The sequence below is a fragment of the Labeo rohita genome, chromosome 3 (genome assembly GCF_022985175.1).
Source record: "Labeo rohita strain BAU-BD-2019 chromosome 3, IGBB_LRoh.1.0, whole genome shotgun sequence".
Classification (NCBI taxonomy): Eukaryota; Metazoa; Chordata; class Actinopteri; order Cypriniformes; family Cyprinidae; genus Labeo; species Labeo rohita.
This window is the reverse complement of record NC_066871.1, coordinates 47,091,623-47,114,809: the sequence shown is the minus strand read 5'-3', so window position 1 is coordinate 47,114,809 and position 23,187 is coordinate 47,091,623. Positions and strand designations below refer to the sequence as shown.

The window sequence follows — 23,187 nt, the reverse complement described above, 5'->3', positions numbered from 1 at the left end:
TACGTGACATATCTTGCATCTGTGTTTTCTTAATACATCTATATGTGGAAGAAGACTTAGTCTTTTTTTTTAAAACAACAGTAAACAAAAATGTTAAAAATAAAAGTGTTACAGTCTCTTCTTCAGCTTCCTCAACAAGAACGGTTTTCCTTCATGAAAGAGTAAACAAACTACAAGTGTTACATATGTATTATAAGACAACAGAACATAATATGAAACTCATAAGAAAGCAGAATAATACAATGTTTTGACATTTGACAAAATTGAACTGCATCTTTGAGTTGATCAGAGTCTCACATTTAATTCTGCTGGTTTTGAAGATGAATATGTTTTATTGCTTGATGCATTATAATGCCGCATTTCGTGAGGACGCAGCATCAGACATATAAAATGTTGGATCCAAATCAGAATTAGCTTTATTCACCAAGTGTGTGCAGACACACAAGGAATTTGTTGTGTTTTAAGGTGCTCTTGGTACATATATACATATATGCATACATATTTGACATAAGAACAGAAAACATTTAAATAGTAAGACTTGACAATAAATAATAATGTGTATGACTGTGGAACAGAAGATTTATGTACAGTTGTGTGCATTATTTACTCCATATACAGCTGCAATATAAAGAGATATGCATATATATTTACATAATACTTGAAAAAGAGGCAATGATTAGAGATGGAGAATGAATACCAGAAATGATTTGCAGAACACAGGTAATGATGTCTGTGTTAGTTGCTTAAGCTGGAGATGGCATGGGGGAGAAAAACTGTTTTATGCCTAGAAAACGGGTGCCCAACCATGTTCCTGGAGATCGACCTTCCTGCAGAGTTTAGTTCCAACACTGATCAAAAACACCGGTCTGTAATTATCAAGTGCTCCTTCAGACCCTAATTAGTTGGTTCAGGTGTGTTTAATCAAGGTTGGAGCTAAACTCTGCAAGAAGGTTGATCTCCAGGAACAGGGTGGAGCACCCCTGGCCTAGATGTTCTAGTGCTCAGAGATTTGTAGCTACTTTTGTGCAAACAGGTTGTGTCCGGGGTGAGAGTGGTCTGTGATGTCTTCCAATATCTGATTTGCTAGCTGACCCATACCAGACAGTTACAGAAGATCACAAAACCGACTTAATAACAGCTGAGTACAACTGTCATCTGTGCCTGTGGCAGGTTGAACTTTTTTCAGTTGATGAAAGAAGGACATCCTCTGCTGCACCTTTCTTACAAAAGAGTCAATGTGAATGTCCCACTTCAAGTCTGGGAGATGGTGGTACCTAGGAACTTGAAAGACTCCACTGCAGCCACAGTGCTGTTCATGATGGTGAGATGGAGGAGTGCAGGGGTGTTTCTCCTGAAGTCCACTGTCATCTCTACAGTTTTGATCTTTTTCAGCTTCAGGATGTTGTGACTGCACCAGACAGCCAGCTGCTCAAACCTCCTGTCTGTAAGCAAACTCATCACTGTCCTGGATGAGACCAATGACTGTAGTGTCATCTGCAAACTTCAGAAGTTTGACAGAGGGGTCTTTAGAGGTGCAGTCAGTTGTTTAGCGGGAGAAAAGTAGTGGGGAGAGAACACAGCCCTGAGGAACTCCGGTGCTGATGGTGCGGGTGTTGGATGTGAATTTTCCCAGCCTCACTAGCTGCTGCCTGTCTTTCAGGAAGCTGGTGATGCACTGAAAGATGAAGGTGGGTACAAAGAGCTGTGTCAGTTTATTCTGAAGGGTATCTGGGATGATAGTGTTGAAAGGAACAAGATCCTTGCATAAGTTCCAGGTTTGTCCAGATGTTGGAGGATGTAGTGCAGTCCTATATTGACTGCATTGTCCACAGTCCTGTTTGCTAACTATAAGCAAACTATAGTTGGTCCAGCAGGAAATGACATTCAAATTAAGTCAAGTCTTCATGACCACAGATGTTAAAGCAACAGGTCTGTAATCATTTAGTCCTGTGATTTTTAATTTCTTGGGACAGGGATGATGGTTGGGCGTTTGAAGCTGGAGGGGACACATAGCACAGCTCTGTTTAAGACCAATGTGAAGATGGATGATAGCTGTGCAGCACAGGCTTTGAGGCAGGCTGGAGGGACACCATCTGGGCCTTTGACTTTCCTTATCTTATATTTGCTGAAAGATCTTAAGTGCAGGCAGAGAAACAGCAGAGGGGAAAGGGAGTTGATGGCTGTGTTCTGAGACAGTCAGACTGGGTGTGGAGTGTCAGACCAGGCTTTTCAAACCTGTAGTGGAACTTGTTCAGGTCTTAAGCCAATTGTTGATTGGCCTCAGTGCTGAAGATGATCTACTTACAGTGATTGTTTTTGTATGACTGTGTAGAGCAGATGAACGATTGAAATGCTTCCCACATGCATTGCAGTGATACAGTTTCTCTCCAGTATGGATCCTCTCATGTCTTTTCCAATTTGCTGAATCAGTGAATCTCTTGCTGCAGTGTAAACACTTGCACTGTTTTTCTCAGTGTGGATCCTCTCATGCAGTTTTAAACACTTTGCTGAAGTAAAAGTCTTTTCACACTCAAAGCACATGTACTCTCTCACAGCAGTATGTATTTTCTGATGTTCTTTCAAAATTGAAAAACATGAAAAACTCTTTCCACACAAATAACATGAATATGGCTTCTCCTTTGTATGAATTTTCAGATGCTTCTTCAGGACTGAAGCCCACAAAAATGTTTTATCACATTGATCACATGAGTACAGTTTCTCTCCAGTGTGGATGTTCATGTGTCCTTTAAGATTTGCTAATTGTGTGAAACTCTTCCCGCACTGATCACAAGTGTATGCTTTCTCTCCAGTATGAACTCTCAAGTGAAGCTCAAGACTATATTTGGATTTCAAACTCTTTCCACACAGATTACAAGTGTACAGTTTCTCTCCTGTATGAACTTTCATATGTGTCATAAGGTTTCCTTTTCGTGTGAAGCTCTTCCCGCACTGATCACATGTGTACGGTTTCTCTCCAGTGTGGATCCTCTCATGTCTTTTCAGGTCTCCAGACTGACTGAATTTCTTGTTACAGTGTGAACACTCATATGGTTTTTCTCCAGGGTGGATCTTCATGTGTACCTTAAGGTTTGCCAAATGTGCAAAACTTTTTCCACACTGATTACATGTGAATGGCTTCTCTCCTGTATGAATTCTCATGTGTGTCATAAGGCTTTCTTTTCGTGTGAAACTCTTGCCGCACTGATCACACGTGTGCGGTTTCTCTCCAGTGTGGTCCACCTTGTGTTTCTTCAGGTCTCCTGACCGACTGAATCTCTTGTCACAGTGTGAACATTGATAAGGTTTCTCTCCAGTGTGGATGTTCATGTGATCCTTTAGGCCTGAGGATCGTGTGAAGCTCTTCCCGCACTGATTACAAGTGAATGGTTTCTCTCCAGTATGAACTCTCATGTGAACATCAAGACTATATTTGCTTGTCAAACACTTTCCACACTGAGTGCAGGTGAAAGATTTCTTGGCTCTTATTTTTGGCTTGGCTTGAGAGCAACTCAAAGGTATTTCTCCAGATTTGACATGATTTTTCTCCTCAACTTCACTTAATTCTTTGTTCTTTACACTTTCTTCAATAAACTCTAAAATAAAAGCAAAAAGTTTATTTGTCAACTTATATTATACACACAAATACCATGTTTCTATAAAGAAGAACGAATAAATGTGTTTGATCAACTACAAATTTATCGAACATACATTTTGTTGAAAAAAATGAGTCCCCATTTGCTGCTCCATCTATTATTCAACAGCTCTAAAGATGCTTTTTATTACAACAAACTAAATCTAAAACTGCAGCGGATGTGTTCTTGCTCCGCCCCATTTTTATAAAGGATGCATCAAGAGATGACTTGTGTGAACTTGAGGCAGCCAGGTATCCCAAAACACATTTTGCACCAATTAGTGAGTGTTAATGGTGGAAGAGAAAACCTGTGTTGTAGATGTGGAACCTCTGGATTGTTCTGATGACCTTTGAAAACTGTAGACTCTAGAAAGTGAGTAAAGGGCTTAGAGAGTCACATCCAAGAAAGCTTTAATGAGTTGTGTTTATACAGGTCAAGTTGGTGAGAATAAATTTATGCATTCAAAATGTATTGGGGTGTTTGGGTGGGTGGATGTGGTGGATGTTAGATATAAAGAATAATATTACAAAAGAATCTTTCTATTAACATGCTACAGATATTAAACATCCTGAAGATAAACAGAAATAATCATTAATGGTCTGAATTTTGCTGACAAATTCACAATTATGACGCATCTCAAATGATCTTAAATTGGCTAACAGATCAAGACTTATACATTAGATTAACAACAATGCACTATTGAATGTGTCTGTGAAACTAGCATGTTAGTTTCCCAATGTAGATTAACAAATCTTACTTGGAGTTCTGATAAAGAATAGAGCAATTTGTTTGTGTACAAACTGCAGTGCTTTATCAATTCGTTTCTGCGCTGGGTTTATGCATAGACCAAAATAAATGCATATTATAAGACATTGAAAATGTTTTTGGATCTTGCATGCATGTCAACTTCTTGTTGGGAACTCCTAAAACCAAAACCTTCCATAATCTATAATAGAGGCACTTTAAGTTAATGCATGTTGATCTAAAATTTGAGTGATTTTTTCAATGATACCTGGATGTTAGATTTCTTGGATGAATGTTGTATTTGAGAATGTTATGTTTTTATTAAGCCATGCCATTTAAAGCAGTTTTCACTATTAACTATTGTAAATTCTTCCTCAAATTGAAGTAGAATATTTAAAATATTTTTAAATGTTTGACTCTCAAAAGTGTAAAACAATTTTTTGCAAACAGTTAAGTAACATTTAATAGAGTAACATCACATTCTGAAGGTGAAGAAATTGCTTAATATGTACAATTTAGATTTGTATCTTTTAATATAAAAACATGTAAAATCCAAATAGATTTAATGGTTATTTGTGCTATTGTTTTTTTTTTTTTTTTTTTGCAATGTACCACAAACAGTCATTTTAAGGGTTCTGGTTCCTCATATTTTATTCTCCAGGGTTCTGTTCCTCTTGTTTTATTCTCCAGGGTTCTGGTTCTTCATCTTTTATTCTCCAGGGTTCTGGTTCACTCGTGTCCTCCTCACTCTCCTCTTTAACAAACACCATCTTCACAGCAGCAGATCTTAGTTCAGCTGATTTTGCAGGCATTTATCGACCTGATTCAAAAACTGTATTTTTTTTATTTATTTATTTATTTTTTATTTACAGAAAGTAAATTTTTAGCAATCTGTGTTAAGTCAGCATAATGAAAAAACAACAGAGAGCTTAGTGAAACTAATCTTCTTTCTCTTAAGTTTAATGGTGTTTGGCAAACAAACGTATGTATGTTAGCGCCACCCGCTGGACTGGAGTGTGAAGCGGCGAGAGAAGAGAAATAATACGGGACTTGTACAAGGTGCACTGATTTTTCCTTTAAAGAAGCCGATCTGCACAAGTAAATGAAAAGGAATTAAAATTATAGACTTGCATGTTATTTGGTCAGCACCAACAGTCATCGTGAGTGAGGATTAGAGGAGAAAAACAAGCAAATTATTAGTCAAATATTTCAGTGAAAATCACACATCGCTGCAGCATGTAAATAGAAATAAAGATCAATGAAAACAAGTGACAATGATCAGATGTAACCTAAATTAAAATAAAATAAAACAAAACAAAATAAAATAATAAAATAAACTTAATCCAAAATATTGCAGAAGGTTTAACATGAAGAAAAAAAAAAGCATATTTTGGTCATGTGTCTGTCTAAATATTTGGGACTTAAGACATAACCGACTGTGTTTACAATGATATTTTCAGGGGAGGACTGGCCATCGCGAGGACCGAATTTGGCTTCGGATTTGATTTTGTTGTTGTTGCCTGCCTAATGTTCTAAATTAATTATTTCCGAATTCGCCGTTCAAAAATAAAACTCATAATAAATCATGAATCGGTTTGTGTTGACTGGCAACGTGATTCGCCTCGCGCACGCTTCGCGCGTCCGCCAAAAGTATGGGTGTAAGGTGGAGCTGAGAGGTAAAACTGTTCTGGGGTGCGTTTCCCAAAAGCATTGTAAGTCTAAGAAGTTCTTAAAAACCATATACGACTGATCTTAATATTACGGTCTGTTTCCCAAAAGCATAAGTAGCACTTAAAAATCATCGTAGATCTACGAGTGCTCTGGATTAATCCTAAAGAAAATAAATTTGTATCATTAATCCTTTTGATATTTAATTTTAAAAATTTGGAGATAAATGGGAGATAAATTTCATTATAAAAAATTATCTTTTTTTTATAATGACAATTAATTAATCATATCCTTTTATTCAATGCTTATTGCAACCTCCTTTTGCCAGGATAACAGTTGTCCTCTTCAGTTCACGCCATTCATTTTTACAGGGTTCAGGTCAGGGAACTGGGTTGGCCATGGCAGAAGATTGGTTTTGTTCTCAGTGACCCATTTTTGTTTTGATTTTGATGTTTGTTTGTGGATCATTGTCCTGTTGGAGGATCCACAAAGAAAAAAAAAGTAATATAGGATTATGAAAAAAAAAAAAAAAAGATCTGTCAGTGACTTACTGACCCATGTATTGGAACCAGAAGTAACCTCTCTACAGATATTATCCAAATTAATATATAGGCTATATTATTTTTAACTATTATATTCTATTCTATTATATTATATTATATTATATTATATTATATTATATTATATTATATCCGAGCTGTCTGGAACGCAGCATTTGGTTAACATTTTAATAAACGAATGTGTATCACAACTATGAGCCAAATGACATTTTAGCACTTGAAAAACGGACAGCGATTCCTAAGTAGCACTTAAAGCAAGACTATGTGCGATTGTGTTAAGTGCATATTTAAGAAAACATGTGAAACAATAATGAACGTTTGTGAAATGACTCGTAGAAAACGCTCTTAAGCGCTAAGATCAATCGTTATCGGGAAACCCGGCCCTGTTCAGGACTTCAAGTGCAGGTCAGTTTCATCCGTAAATAGACTATTGTAGTTTTGTCTTTGTTTGCTCAGTTAAGCTTTAAAGTGCTAGCAAATGTTAGGTTACTATAGTTAAACCATGGTAACCACAAACTAATAATGGTTTTGCTACACTATATAGCAAATATTTTACCATGGTATTTGTTGTTAAACTCTGGTTTTACAAATGGTAATCATTCAGCAAAAAAAAACAAAACAAAACAAAAAAAAAAAAAATATGGTTACTATACTTTTATCAAAGGCCTACTAAAACCATGGTTCATTTTTTTTACGACAAAACATGGTTAGTATGAGTACAAAAACAAGATTTTTCTAAAAAGATATGTTCAAGATGTAGCTATTATTGTACTTTTTTTTACATTTAGGCAAGATAAAACAATAACACATGGTCCTAATGTAATGCTTTGTTGCTGTGTGTCGTTTGTAGTGTGAACTTCGCCATTACTAAACATAACCCTGCTGTGTTTTTTGCACAATTAAATAGAAGAGATTAAGTCTATAAGGTTCTCAACAGATTACAACACGTTTTTTTAAACAAAATTTAATGGGCCCTACACTGTAAAAAAACAATTTGTTGAGTCAACTTAAAATAATTTGTAACCTGTCTACCTTAAAATTTTAAGTTCAGTCAACTCAAAGAAAGTTTATTCAACTTGAAATGTTAAATTATACTAACTGACAACTTAGATATTTGAGTTGAATCAACTTAAAATTTTAAGGCAGCTGGGTTACTTATCCATCTGTAAAGTTTAGCAAACACAAATATCTAAGTTGTTACTTAGTACAGCTTAACATTTCAAGTTGACTAAACTTATTTTAGTTGACTGAACTTAAAAATTTAAGGCAGCAGGGTAACAAATTAATTTAAGCTGACTCAACAAATTGTGTTTTTTATTTTTTACAGTGTAGGTGCAACCCATTTGGACCCCACATGGATGTGTTCGCTAGTTGATTCAGTGGCAAGTAAAAGTTTACTGGAAAAAGTTTTATTATAGCACACAGATAAAGAATACGCACATTTATAAAGTATATTTATTTGTGTAGTAGTGTGTTACATGTAAACAGTAAATGTACATTAGCATGTTTTTTTTGCACATTTCTTTCATAAAGAAACAGTGAACAGAAAATTTCAACAAAATGACATCCATCAGAGTTTGAGGGAAAAATTACTATTTGTATATTTTTGAAACTGGTAAGAATAGTGTAAATATACCAGATGGATCAGCAGTATCATATTGGTTTCTTATTATGCTTTAAATATAATTTGTTTATGTAAAGCAGTGCTAAATTTTCATCTGCTGTTACTCCAGTCTTCAGTGTCACACGATCCTTCAGAAATCATTCTAATATGCTGATTTATTATCAGTGTTGAAAGTAATGTGCTGCTTATTTTTTTTTTTTTTTTTTTTTTGATATCTGATGACAAGTCAATCTTAGCTAAATAAACATATTAGTTTCTTAAAAAAAAAAAAAAACTGACCCCAAACTTTTGAATAGTATAGTCTATACTGGAAGACAAATTTTCTATTTTCAATAAACACTCTTCTTCTTTACTTTTTATTATCAAAGCATCCTGAAGAAATACCATAGTTCCAAAAAATAAATAAATAAATAAATAAAATTAGGTATTAAACTATTAAAATATTAAACTGTTTCCAATACTGATTATAAATTCATGGGAGAATGATTTCTGAAGGATCATGTGACATTGAAGACTGGACTAATGATGCTGAAAATCCAGCTTTGCTTCACAGGAATAAATTATATCTTGAGTACAGTAGAAAACTGTTATTTTAAATTGTAAAAATATTTCACAAAATTGCATTGCCTAGTTGAGAAAGATGACTTAAATACGGGATAATTCTGTATTATATGGAAAAGTTGGCAATCCTGCTTTTGCCCAGCATGACTTTACGTGCTTCTTCAGGTTTCCTTTAGATACAAAACTCTTTCCACACTCAGAGCAGCTGAAAGGCTTTTCTGAAGAGTGACTTACCAAATGATTCTTAAGATGTACTTTCTGTGTAAAACACTTTCCACACTCAGAGCAGCTGAAAGGCTTTATCTCAGAATGAATTAACATGTGTTTCCTCAGGGTTCCTTTACATATGAAACTCTTTCCACACTGAGAGCAGGTAAAAGGCTTTATCCCAGTATGAATTAACATGTGAGTCTCAAGGTATCCTTTACGTGTGAAAGACTTTCCACACTGGGAGCAGATGAAAAGTTTTTCTGAAGAGTGACGTAGCAAATGATCAGTAAGGTGTCCTTGCTGTGTAAACGTTTTCCACACTGAGAGCAGCTGAAAGGCTTTATCCCAGCATGAATTAACATGTGTTTCTTAAGGTCTGGTTTACGTGTGAAATTGTTTCCACATTCAGAGCAGCTAAAAGGCTTTTCTGAAGTGTGAGTTAGCAAATGATCCTTAAGTTGTCCTTTCTGTGTAAAACTCTTTCCACACTGAGAGCAGGTAAAAGGCTTTATTCCAGCATGAATTAACATGTGATTCTTAAGCTTTTCGTTACGTCTGAAACTCTTTCCACACTGAGAGCAGCTGAAAGGCTTTTCCCCACTATGAATTTTCATGTGTTTCATCAGGCTTCCTTTCTGTTTAAAAGTGTTTCCACATTGAGAGCAGCTGAAAGGCCTTTCAACGTCTGTTTTTTGATTGCTGCAACTCACTGATTTTTCTCCATTGACATCATGATCTTTCAGATCCTGATTTTTTCCTCCACATCATTCAGATCTTGTATTTCTTCTTTTACTTTCATCAGGCCTAAAATTATAATTATTAAAAAGATGAAAATCAATGGAAACATTTGGTAAATAAAAGGATAAGGGGTTTTAGAGCAAAATAGCAACCCTAGCATGTGATCAAACATTTTAATAATAATTAACAATAGTTGGGCTAAGATATATAATATTTTTATGACTGCAAAAATGTTATTTCAGTATACACCAACCTCCTTGTTCCTCCTGTTTTATTGTCCAGGTTTCTGGTTCCTCTTGTTTTATTCTCAAAGATTCTAGTTCCTCCTGTTTTATTCTCCAGGGTTCTGGTTCATCCATGTCCTCTTCACTCTCCTCTTTAACAAACACCATCTTCACAGCAGCAGATCACAGTTCAGCTGATACTACTCCAGATATTCCTGCTTGCTTTAAAACTGAATGAGAACATTACAGGTATTTGACCTGAAAATGCTATATTCCATATTTTTTCTATTTACAGAAACAACATTTCTAACCATTTGCATTAAAACAGCATCACGAAAAAACACAGACCTCAGTGAAAATTCCTTCTTCCTCTGAGGTTTAATGGTGTTTGGCAAACAAACGTCTGTGTCTTAGCGCCACCCGCTGGACTGGAGTGTGAAGCGTCAATAGAAAAACAGTATGGAGGAAATTGGTGAACAAGGTACACTGATTTGTTTTCCTTTAAAAAATCCGATCTGCCCAAATAAATGAAAATAAAAAAAAAAAAAATATATATAATTATAGACTCTCGTGGTATTCAACACCAACAGTCTTCATGAGTGAGGATTAGAACAGAAAAACGAGAGAAAAAAAGTCATATATTTCAGTGAAATCACAGATTTCACAATAAACAAGAGAATGTTTGCTATTTCCAGTGAAAATCACACAAGATTTCCCAATGGCTGGCCTTTTTATTAAAATAAATGGGTTTCATGGTCAAAAAATTTTTCTTCTTCATTTTAAAGGTGACTCAAACCTCAAGCTTATCAGTTTTCTATGATGCAGTTTATTAGACAACTGGATAAATAATGAACCAAAAATTTAAAGAGTTTTTAAAATCTACTTTTACATAGTATCTTTAATATTTCAAGTATTCTACAATTACTGTATACAAGTATTAAACTAAGTATAAATATCAAATATTTCTTTGCTCAAGGCAATATCAGCGATGATTCTGGTGCTGGAGAAGCTCTTCATATCCCAAAGCAGCATCTGATGTCACTGTCATCATCACATATTTAAACTGTGACCTCCCAAAGCACTCTCTTTCCAAGAGCTCTTCTTGATGATTTGAATATTTCAGCATTTATTGCTGAACTGCAATGGGAGGAGCTTCATCAGTGATGCAATTGTTGTGGGAGGAGCTTCACTGATGATGTGTTTGATGTGTGGGAGGGCTGATCTGCCGAAAAATAATAATGTTACTTCATATCTATCTTGTTCAGTGCTTGTTTAGTCAAACCATCAACATATCACTGTAGTACACTTGAACCAATTATTCTTACACCAGTATACTCAAGTGTACTCAAGTGGTAAATAAAACATTTTTAAAATACAGAAAAAGTATGTTAAAATAATATTTTAGTTCATATCCCTGACATCCCAAAATAGCACAGTAGTTAGTACACTTAGATCTTAAGTTTATTCAAACACAAAAAGCAATACACATCCCATGATTTTTACTTATAGAAGACTTTCTTTGCATGGCCGTTTCCAGATTACACCAGGTGATTGCGATAGGTGAATGAGAACATTAGGTGCAGCAATCACTTGATAGATATGTGCAGAGGTTGTTCAAAAATAAAATACAGAGTAAGTGCATTTAATTTGGTAAACCAAATTCAAACATGATGTTTTAATCTCTAATGGTAATGCATGGAATTTACGGAAATGCTCCACTAAATAATAGTGCTAAAAAGTAAGGGGCATGAGGGGCATGAGGGGCAAATGGCACTACCGGAGGCCAGTCAATCTACTCCACAGCGAATCACAGGCCCCCTCCTTGCTTCAGCCCCTCCTAGCCCAATGGTTAATGTGGCCCTGCCCATTCCTACTTGCAAGAGAAGCACAGGAGAATCAGTTACAAAGCTACATGACAGTAAAGCTTGCATCTACGTTTCCTATATACATCTTAAGTGTAAGAATAATTTTAATGAAGAACAAATTAAAATTATTCCCAGGCTCTCTTAAAAGTGTTACAGTCTCTTCTTTAGCTTCCTGAACAAGTACAATTTGTAAAAAGCTTTTACTTTCCTTAATGAAAGAGTAAGCAAACTACAAGTGACAAATACGCATTATAAGACAATTGAACATAACATGAAACTCCTGAGAAAACACAATAAAACAATATTTTGACATTGTTCTTTGGGAAGGAACTCCATCTTTCAGTTAATCTGAATATCACAGTTGAATCTGCTGGACTTGAAGAAGAAGATGAACTTTATTCACTGTGAAAACTTTTGTTAATGTTTCTTCGTCATATCACTTGTAATGTTTAGTTAGGACAGAGTTATCCAGATGATATTTTATTATTTGATGCATTATTGTGTCTCATTTGGTGAGGATACAGGATAAGACCTGAAAGTGCTGGATCTGAAGATGATCTATTTACTGTGATTATTTTTTATATGACTGTGTAGAGAAGATGAATGATTAAAACGCTTCCCACATGCAGTGCAGTAATACGGTTTCTCTCCAGTGTGGACCCTCTCATGTGTTTTCAGATTTGCTGACACACTGAATCTCTTGTCACAGTGTGAACACTTGTACGGTTTTTCGCCAGTGTGCAACCTCTCGTGTCTTTTCCGACTTGATGAATCACTGAATCTCTTGTCGCAATGTGAACACTTGTAAGGCTTTTCTCCAGTGTGAATCCTCTGGTGTATTTTCAAATGTTCAGCTGAAATAAAAGTCTTTTCACACTCAAAGCACATGTGCTCTTTCACACCAGTATGTATTTTCTGATGTATTTTTAAAATTTCCGGACGTGAAAAACTCTTTCCACACAAATCACATGAATGTGGCTTCTCCTTTGTATGAACTCTCAGGTGTTTCTTCAGGAATGAAACCCACAAAAACGTTTTGCTGCATTGATTACATGCGTACAGTTTCTCTCCAGTGTGGAAGTTCATATGATCCTTAAGTTTTGCTGAGTGTACAAAACTCTTCCCGCACTGATCACATGTGTAAGGTTTCTCTCCAGTATGAATTCTCATGTGAACATCAAAATTATATTTGCTTGTCAAACTCTTTCCACACTGTGTGCAGGTGAAAGATTTCTTTGCTCTTCTTTTCTTTAAATATTTCTGTTTGTTTTGAGAGCAACGCAAAGGTTTTTCTCCAGTTTTCATGATTTTTCTCCTCAGCTTCACTCAGTTCTTCATTCTCATAATTATCTTCAATCAGCTCTGAAATAAAAGTAAAAATAGTTTATTTTTAGTAAGAAATGTGGGCAAAAAGGTGAACTCTGATGTAACAGTATTGACAATTACAAGACAACATTTTGAGGCATTTTAAACTGTACACTTACCAGGAATGAAGTACATTGATCTTAAAAATGTTTATTCTTAAAACATTACAGGCACAAATCAAACATTTCTATAGGGAGAACTACTATATATGTGCAACTACACAATTATCCAACATATATTTTGTTGAAAAAATGTGAACAGTTTGTAGAAAGTGTCTTTTATTATTTGCTACTCCATCTAGACAATTCAACAGCTCTAAAAAATTGTTTTTATTACAACAAACCTAAATCTAAAAAGCTTTAAACCTCCCTCATCGGCTTCGCTAATGAAGAATAAAGAATAAACACCAACCTGTTTTCTCTTCAGTATCTTTAGTGTGTTTTATTCTGCAGGGTTCTGGATCTCTCATCTTCTCTCTGCACTGAAAGAAAATAACTTTGTGGTGTTATAAAATATATAAAATTAACCATCATACGTGCTACTTGTAATATTACATAATCTCCTAAATCATCATGTGGTTGACACATCCCACAAGGACAGTAACTCCATGCAGTAGAGCTGCACGATTCTGGATACACTGAGAATCGCGATTTTTTTTTTTGTTGTCTCAAATAGAGATCTCGATTCTGAACTGAACAAAATAATGCGGGAAAAAAGCCCGCGAATTCTGCCAGCGACTAACCGACATGCAAACTGCAAAGGTAAGTACCTTTAACTATATATAATGTTCTATATTTACATCATGAAACAGTGCATTAAAGTGAGATGCTGTCACGAATGTCAGTTCCCTGCCACAGTGCAGCAAACTGCCATTAAAGAACAAAAACAGAGTTCGCAGGCTCTTCATAGGTATTATTTACACTTCGGTACGGGACAATGATGCTAATGCTTTTAGGTCCGAAGTACAAAACACTGCTTGATAAAGAGAGCCGTAGAAACTGTCCCTTTAGCGAGTTGGGTTTTCACAACCGCTACTTCCTCGTTCAGAAGAAAAATGCCGGACTCAGACCAATTAGCGATCTTGGACATCTGAATCGCGCTCTCATGCAACGGCCGTTCAGAATGTTTCTTAAAATAACTTAGACTTAAACTTAGAACTTTTAACGTGTTCAATTTTAGAGCAACTCACTGATTTTTCTCCAGTGATAACATCATGAGCTTTTTGATCCGGATTCTTCTCCTCCACTTCATTCAGATCTTGTTCTTCTTTCACTTTCATCAGGCCTAAAACAAAAACAATTAAGTGATGAAAATCAATTGAGATGTTTAGAAAAGAAAAGGAACTTAAAGGAACTTCATAACTACAGTTGCTGAATCTGATAAGCTGTCTACAAGGTATCAGCAGGTATACAAGCATCAATTAATACTTTTTAATAGTATTTTCATTGCATTTTCCCTTAATGCAACACAAAATCACATGCTATTGTAGATATACCAATGAACAATGGACTTTTTCACATTTCTGACATGAAGTAAACAATAGCAATAACAGTAAAATAAAAACGCAGACAGAAGGGATAAAACATGTCATATTCACCTTTCTGTGCCAGGGTAACATAACACCATATAACATACAGTGTCATAGATTTAATTATTTTCATTAATTATTTCTAAGCGGAAAACAGGCAAACCTTCGCCCACAAAATGTTTGAGATTACACTAATGTAAAAAGCTGAATCTGATGTGTCTCACAGGCTCTGGGTTCAGCAGTTTTACTCATTTAAAAAAAAGCAATGAGCAAAAATAAAATATAAATCTTTACACTATCATCCATTCCATAAGACATTTGAAAGGTGGATTTAAGACATTTAAATGATAATTAAGCCTTTATATTTTACATTAAAGAATGTAAAGCTTTTTAAGGATCTGCAGGGGCCCTGTTAAATCTTTGCTATAGCTTAATGTACCACAGACTCATTAAAAATGAATGAAAAATAAACACCAACCTCCTTGTTCCTCCTGTTTTATTCTCCATGGTTCTGGTTCCTCCTGTTTTATTCTCCAGGGTTCTTGTTCACTCATGTCCATCTCACTCTCCTCTTTAACAAACACCATCTTCACATCAGCAGATCTCAGTTCAGCTGATACTCCAGATATTCCTGCTTGCTTGAAAAATTTGTCACAACTGTGACAATGAGATTGTTACAGCTATTTAATGACCTGATTCAAAAACTGTATTATTCTGTTCACAGAAACAACATTTCTAACAGTTTGAATTAAGCCAGCATCAGGACAAAAACAACAGAGATCAGGGTGAAACTAATCTTCTTCCTCTGAGGTTTAATGGTGGTTTGCTGCAAACAAACGTGTGTGTTTTAGCGCCACCCACTGGACTGGAGTGTGAAGTGATGGCAAACGAGACCTCATGAAGCATTGATATTATTTTTCCTATGACTGTTTTGGGAGAACATTCAAAATTTGTGTGCTGAAAGAAGCCTCATTTGCTGGTTAGTAAAAAAAAAAAATTAATAAATAAAAATAAAATTATTCTGAATTGAATTCTGTTATGGAGGATCTGGAAACATTGAGACTCCAAACCACTGCTCTCACCTCTAAGGGTTATTAAAATGTGAAATGTGTGTGTGTGAGAGGTGAGAACAGCTCAAACAAAATGTTGTAAAGGAGATGCATCTGCAACATGGTTGCAGATGGACCTTCTAAAAAGATGATTGCTTGTATTTTACTTTTCTTGGCTATGCGAGGTGTGTTACATTTAATTTGCAGAAGTATGCAATTTGCTGCACAGGAAAAATATGTTTTGCTTAAGATACTAGAGGTGTTGGCTAGTTGGCTATAATAAATATGTTGGCTAAAATAAAAATGGGCCTGTCTGATTGTAGTAGTTTTAGATAATGTGTATGTACAGTTTGAACTTGTGATACTCAGGTTGAACTTTTGACCGTTGCAACATCTGAGTGAGTGTAAAACTGCACTTATCATATATTTAGGAGTTGTCATGGCAATAAGCCGGGGGGCCCCCACACATGAAAAAGAGTGATGTGATGTGTATGTACCAAATGTGTGATTTATATGGACATGCAAGGAGGAGACTTTGTGATGCTTATGGCAGACTATAAAATGCCAGTGCTTGATCTTCTTCCTTGCCACACCTCGGGTGAAGACTTTCTCGCTGTTATTTTGAATTTATTGCTTATTGTTATATTAAACCTAAACCATTACAAATGGTGATTTGCTTAAACCTCTCTTAAAACATGACTCAGAGTGATTTGTTTATTATAACCTATTATCTGAACCTGAAAGAATTCCTTCCAAGCCCCAAGTGACCGGACCAGGCTGATCCAGTCAGGACAACTTCAGAGAATACTGAGAGGTAGACTACGCACACAACCCATCAGATGAGAGCTGTTTCAATACTTGGTTAACATAATTTTGTCATGGCCACAACATATTAACTTGTGGAAATATCATTTTAACTTGTGGGGACGTCATCATATGTTGTGGGTACGAGATCATTTTGTCGAGGTAATGGCAACCTGAGATTATCAGAGATGGATTTATTAATATTTTATTTTGCATTAAGAAATTGTTATATTGTTATTGAAATTATTACATTATTAAATTATTATACCGTAGGTCTTGCTACCAGACTGTATTGTGTGTGAATGTAGAATCTTAATAATTTAATCTATGCCATCATTTGGAGTATCATGTACCATAGTTCTTAACTGTGCACTGTAAAAAACGATTTGTTGATCCAACTTAAAATAATATGTTACCCGGCTGCCTTAAAATTTTAAGTTCAGTCAACTCTAAAAAAGTTTTTAAGTTTAACAAACCAAATTGTTTGTTTAGTCAACTCAAATATAAGTTTTTACTTAGTACAACTTAACATTTCAAGTTATCTCAACTTGTTTGAGCTGTCTGAACTTAAAATTCTGCAGGGTAACAACTTATATTAAGTTGACTCAACAAATTGTGTTTTTTGTTTTTTACAGTGTAGCCTTTGTTATAATAAGACTAGCATATTAATCATAACCAGGCCAATAATTACTTTTTTTTTTAAGCATTTGTTATAAAGAAACTTTCGCCTGCACATTTAGAACCAATAACTACTACATACCACAGTTGTAATATAAAACTATAGGAAAAAAAAATTACACAATAAATAATCCTACAATAAAATGTGAAAAAAAAATTGTAAAGGTGGTTATCATGAGTAGTTTTAAAAGATTTTAATATATATTAGTGCAGGTTCAAGACTGTTTTCTCCTCTTTTCAGATACTGTTCAACTTTCTCCAAAGCATCTATAAAGTGTCTGTTTCTCTAAGTAATTCAAATAGATGACATAGGCTATTTGACCATCAGCTCCACGATAGGAATAGCTCGCGCAAATCTTCACGCCCGAGCATACAGAGTATACAGTGATTTGTGAGATGCTCAGGAACTGCGCTTTGGTCATATTGTGCTGATAACTGCTCCGTTTGGTTCGTACATTAAGTTAGCGCTCATGAATAATTTAAATAATTAATTAATAGCCTGATTCAAAGTTTCCATTAACAACACAAACTATGCCCTTAGCACTTTGTCATGTGTAATACATATGTCGATCTCGTCCATCGGATGTTCAGCTGATGTTCACTACTGTTATGAATTGGATATATAACTTTTTAATACACAAAGAAAATTCTCAATATTAAACAAATTACCAAATTTACATGCTTTGGACGTTTGTGTTGTAAGAATATACTTACAACTGACTTGTTTGGTGATGCTTTCTCATTAAAATTGTACAATTTCCTATTAATTCAACATTGGGGATACTTGGGCAATATGGAAGCACAGTAACTTCACTTCTATGATGTCATGAGTAATCCAGTTCTCCATTATAGATCAGTGGTGTAAATTACTATAACACATGGACTTAGACAGACACAGCAGACATGAAGTCCTGAAGACATATCCGATTTTAGCCTCAAGGTTTTTTTAATACCAGGATCAGTTGTACATGACACCATATCTTGCTTCTGCATTTTCTGAATACATCATATGTGAAAAAATAACTAGTCATTATAAACAGTTTTGCAGTCTCTTCTTCAGCTTCCTCAACAAGAACAGTTTGTAAAAAAAGTTTTAACTTTCCTTTATGAAAGAGTAAGAAAACTACATATGACACATATGCATTATAAGACAACTGAACATAATATGAAACTCAAAGGAAAGCAAAGTGATACACAATAATACAACTTTTTGACATTGATCTTTGGGGAGGAACTCCATGCTTGAGTTGATCTGAATCTCATAGCTAAACCTGCTGGTTTTGAAGATGAAGATGACTTTATTCACTGTGAAAACTTTAGATAATGTTTTTGTCATGTTGCTTGTTATGACTGGTTAGGACAGATTTTTAAGATGATATTCTACTGCTTGATGCATTATTGTGTCACATTTGGTGAGGACGCAGCATCAGACCTGAAAGTGCTGGATCTGAAGATGATCTTCTTACTGTGATTGTTTTTTTGTATGCCTGCATAGAACAGATGAATTATTGAAACACTTCCCACATGCAGTGCAGTGATACGGTTTCTCTCTGGTGTGAATCCTCTCATGCTGTTTTAAACCACTCGCTGACATAAAAGTCTTTTCACACTCAAGTATTTTCTGTTGTTCTGTTAAATATTGTAGACGTGAAATACTCTTTGCACACAAATGACATGAATGTGGCTTCTCCTTTGTATGAACTGTCAAGTGTTTCTTCGGAACTGAAGCCCACAGAAATGTTTTGCCGCATTGATCACATGCATGCTGCTTCTCTCCAGTGTAAATGTTCATGTGTGAGTTAAGGCTTGATGATCGTGCAAAAGTCTTCCCACATTGATCACAAGTGAACGGTTTCTCTCCAGCATGAACTCTCATATGTACCGTAAGGCTTCCTTTTATAAATGTCCTTTTACAAATTAATAAGGCTTCCTATTTAATAAACACCAACCTGTTTGTTCCTCAGAACTGCTGAATGTGTGATTATTGTGGGAGGAACTTCACTGAACATTGATTTCTAGAAGTCAGAGGTTCTCAACCTTTTGGAACTAAAGCCTCCCCAAACCTCCCCTATGTTACAGTGGATTGCAGACTTGTAAGTGCATTACCGCCATCTATCTCTCAAATGGACCATTGACATTATGTACAATCTTCTGAGTAACCTACCAACCCACATTCAATCACCCTTGATTCTTGTACCTGTTTAGACTCTTCATACAGCTTCATCTGGCGCTGCATGTTCAGCATCTCCGTCTCAGCCCTCTTAGTAGTATATAGATTACACAAAATTGACATTTTTCATCATATTGCCTACATTCACTGAAGAGATGATGCCAACCCTGAAAACATACAGCACTACCAAATTCTGCTACTAATTTATAGGTTCTTTGTCTGTTTGATTACGTCATTAACTGATCTTTACCACACATCTCTTCCATATGTACATCAAGCTACTACTACATATATTGTAAAAATGTCAATTTGGTGTAAAGCTGCTTTGCAACGATATGTATCATGAAAAACGCTATACAAATGAATTTGAATTGAATTGAATTTTAATGAGGAAGCAGAATAATGTTTGGGTTGTAATAAAAATAATTTGTGAAGTAGCATCAAGTAACTTCACCACGGATTAACAAAACAACATAAATGCAAAAGCTACATGAAGCTGCAGAAATTATAAGCAAACAAACAAATTATTTGCAAAAAACCAATATAATTCATTTGTAATAAAATGTAATCCCTGAATTTCTGTAAACTCTGCATTTATTGTTTACATGGTTATTTTTTAATTATGTATGTTTAATTATACATTTTTTTATGCATTAAAAAGTATTTAAATTGTATTTATTTAATGAAAATAACGTTTCGCTAGATAAGACCCTTCTTCCTCACCTGGGATCATTTACAACCGCATTTGGGATCATTTGAAGCTGCATTTAAACTGCATTTTAAAAGTGCAAACTCGGAGCACCACAAGAGTCCATTATATGGAGAAAAATGCTGAAATGTTTTCCTCAAAAAACACAATTTCTTTACGACTGAAGAAAGAAAGACATGAACATCTTGGATGACAATGGCGTGAGTACATTATTTGTAAATCTTTGTTCTGGAAGTGGACTTCTCTTTTAACAATATTATACAATGCTTGTTGATTGAAAAAATATTCACTCTGTAGACTGACTATATAGACAGAAATAGAAGATAAAAAAAAAAGAGGAAAATGTCGGAGGAAGAAAACACATTTATTTGTGTTTAAATGCATTACATGCAAAAAGACAATTCACATTTGCTTATCAATTTATACACATTTCTTTCATGTAAAGTCATTTATATCTATACAGTTTGCTTAAACTAATAAGAAATTCAAATTTGGTGTGAACAATGAAACTGTTCAGAGAGAGCTGAATTATAAAAATTATAATTCTAGGACTGAGCCAAAGTGACTGAGAAAAGCTGAAAATTAAGTGTAAATGATTTTCAAAATGCATAGACCGTTTTTACTGAAAATGCGCCCAAAACAAACGAATGCCTTAAACCAGAGGTCTCAAACTCAGTTCCTGGAGGGCTGCAGCTCTGCAGAGCTCCAAACTCACACCTGCTTGGAAGTTTCTAGTAATCCTGAAGACCTTGATTAGCTGGATCAGGTGTGTTTGATTAGGGTTGGTGCTAAACTGTGCAGAGCTGTGGCCCTCCAGGAACTGAGTTTGAGACCAGTGCCTTAAACACCTGAAAGTGGACAAAATTTCATGAAAAACACAATTATAAAGGAAGAAAAATGTCAAAACTAAATAATGACAGAAATAGACTTGTGGTTTTCCACTTTCTCCACCTTGCGACTGAGACTAAAAATGAGTCGGAATCATCCTGTTTACCTCAGGAATAAAGTCAAGACTCTGAGAGAATTTGTACTTTAAATGAGGATCTAAATGTTGCTTCACTGTATTTCAGTCACAGCTGCTGCAATATTTTCTGTGTCAAGGAATCGCTTGAAATAAAGCTCTTCCCACACTCACAGCACGGAGAGAGCTTTCACTCTCTCAACCATTATTTTCTAGTGGCTTTTTAAAAGAGTCAACCATTGGAAATCTCCATCCTGATGAGTTCAATTTCCTCATGGCAGAGTGAGAGTGATGAAGATGAGCACTGAGTCCAGCTTTCCAACTCTTCTCACACAAATGACTTCACTTCAGTTCTCATTTCTCCTACTTTTCACACAGAGCAAGTAAAAGGCTTTTTCCCAGTATGAGTTAACATGTGACTCTTAAGGCATTCTTTACGTTTGAAAGTGTTTCCACACTGAGAGCAGGTAAAAGGCTTTTCCGAAGAGTGAGTTATCAAATGAACCTTAAGGTGTCCTTTCTGAATAAAACTCTTTCCACATTGAGAGCAGACGAAAGGTTTTATTCCAGCATGAATTAACATGTGATTCTTCAGGCTTCCTTTACGTGAGAAAGCATTTCCACACTGAGAGCAGCTGAAAGGCTTTTTCCCACTATGAATTATCATGTGATTGTTAAGGCTTGCTTTACGTGAGAAAGTGTTTCCACACTGAAAACAGGTGAAAGGCTTTTCTGAAGCGTGAACACGCATATGCTCATTAAGTTTTCTTTCCTGTAAGAAACTCCTTCCACATTGAGAGCAGGTGAATGTATTTTTGGCAGAGTGAACAAGCACATGATCATTGAGTTGATTTTTCTGTGTAAAACTCTTTCCACACTCAGAGCAGCTGAAAGGCTTTGCTGACGAGTGAGTTACCAAATGAATCTTAAGGTGTCCTTTCTGTGTAAAACTCTTTCCACACTGAGAGCAGACAAAAGGCTTTATTCCAGCATGAATTAACATGTGATGCTTCAGGCTTCCTTTACATGTGAAAGTGTTTCCACATTGAGAGCAGCTGAAAGGTTTTTTCCCACTATGAATTATCATGTGGTTTTTAAGGTTTGCTTTACGTGTGAAAGTGCTTTCACACTGAGAGCAGCTGAAAGGCTTTACTGAAGAGTGAATAAGCGCATGATCATTGAGTTGTTTTTTCTGTGTAAAACTCTTACCACACTCAGAGCAGCTGAAAGGTTTTATTCCAGCATGAAGTAATGTGTGGTACGCAAGGCTTCTTTTATGTTTGAAAGTGTTTCCACACTGAGAGCAGCTAAAAGGCCTTTCGACATCTGATATTTCAGTGTTGCTTTGTGAGCAACTCACTGATTGTTCTCCAGCATCATTCTGATACTGATGCTCCACTTCATTCAAATCTTGTCTTTCCTCTTTCACTTTTATGAGGCCTGAAATTAAAACATTAAAAATGAGAAAAAAAATAAGATAAATATATTTATTTAATATTTTACATTTATATTTATGAAAACCATTTTAATTTTATATTCATTTAGGGTATTTTTGTTGTTGTTTTGTTTTATTTTTTTCCCCTGGAGAATAATAGACACCACTTAACTGACAATTAACTTTTAACCAGCATAATTATGTTAAATTAAAAAGTGTCTGTTACCTATTAAAAATAACCAAATTTAATTAAATAAGTCTGTACATAAAATATATTTTACGGCATCCTGTTGTGGGTTTTTTTTATTTTTCAAAAAAAGAAAAAGCCTAATGTTTTGCTTTTATTGTTTATGTTGACAGTTTACAGGTTTGAATGATTAAATATTTGCTTAAAACCCAAACAGCAACTTGGCCAGGAATGCAGGGCTCTACAGTCTGAAAATGACTGCGTGCAACTATGAAAAAAATATTTATGAGCACCAGTGCGACTGACCCCATCAGCATATTTGTGTTTGAGCTGAGGGGAGCTTCAAAGGTTTCTAAGTGTTTTTGCAACATTGTGTAATGTATCACTGACTTATCTCACAAATCTTTTCATACACAAAGTGTAGAGAGAGTGTAAATAAGAGATTGATTGTGCAGTGTAAAGAGCTTCATTGATT

The 23,187-nt window shown here is 35.3% G+C and overlaps 2 protein-coding genes and 1 pseudogene across 4 annotated transcripts in view; 1 reads left to right on the top strand and 2 right to left on the bottom strand.

The window, feature by feature from the left end:
- Positions 1–23,187, top strand: part of LOC127161542 (gastrula zinc finger protein XlCGF49.1-like) — a 136,300-nt gene that overhangs the window by 80,376 nt on the left and 32,737 nt on the right. The window lies entirely within an intron of this gene.
- The window catches only part of LOC127161323 (gastrula zinc finger protein XlCGF8.2DB-like), a 77,808-nt gene that overhangs the window by 47,346 nt on the left and 7,275 nt on the right, over positions 1–23,187 (bottom strand). For 2 of the 3 annotated variants that reach the window (XM_051104036.1, XM_051104028.1), the window contains exon 2: positions 20,512–22,530. The exons of the other annotated variant lie outside the window; for it this stretch is intronic. In XM_051104036.1, the coding sequence (XP_050959993.1) occupies positions 21,461–22,530 (1,070 nt within the window). In that variant the 3' untranslated portion in view covers positions 20,512–21,460. Of the gene's footprint in view, positions 1–20,511; positions 22,531–23,187 lie in introns of those variants that run through there. 3 annotated transcript variants of the gene reach the window in all.
- LOC127162774 (zinc finger protein 271-like) lies at positions 2,229–15,528 on the bottom strand (annotated as a pseudogene).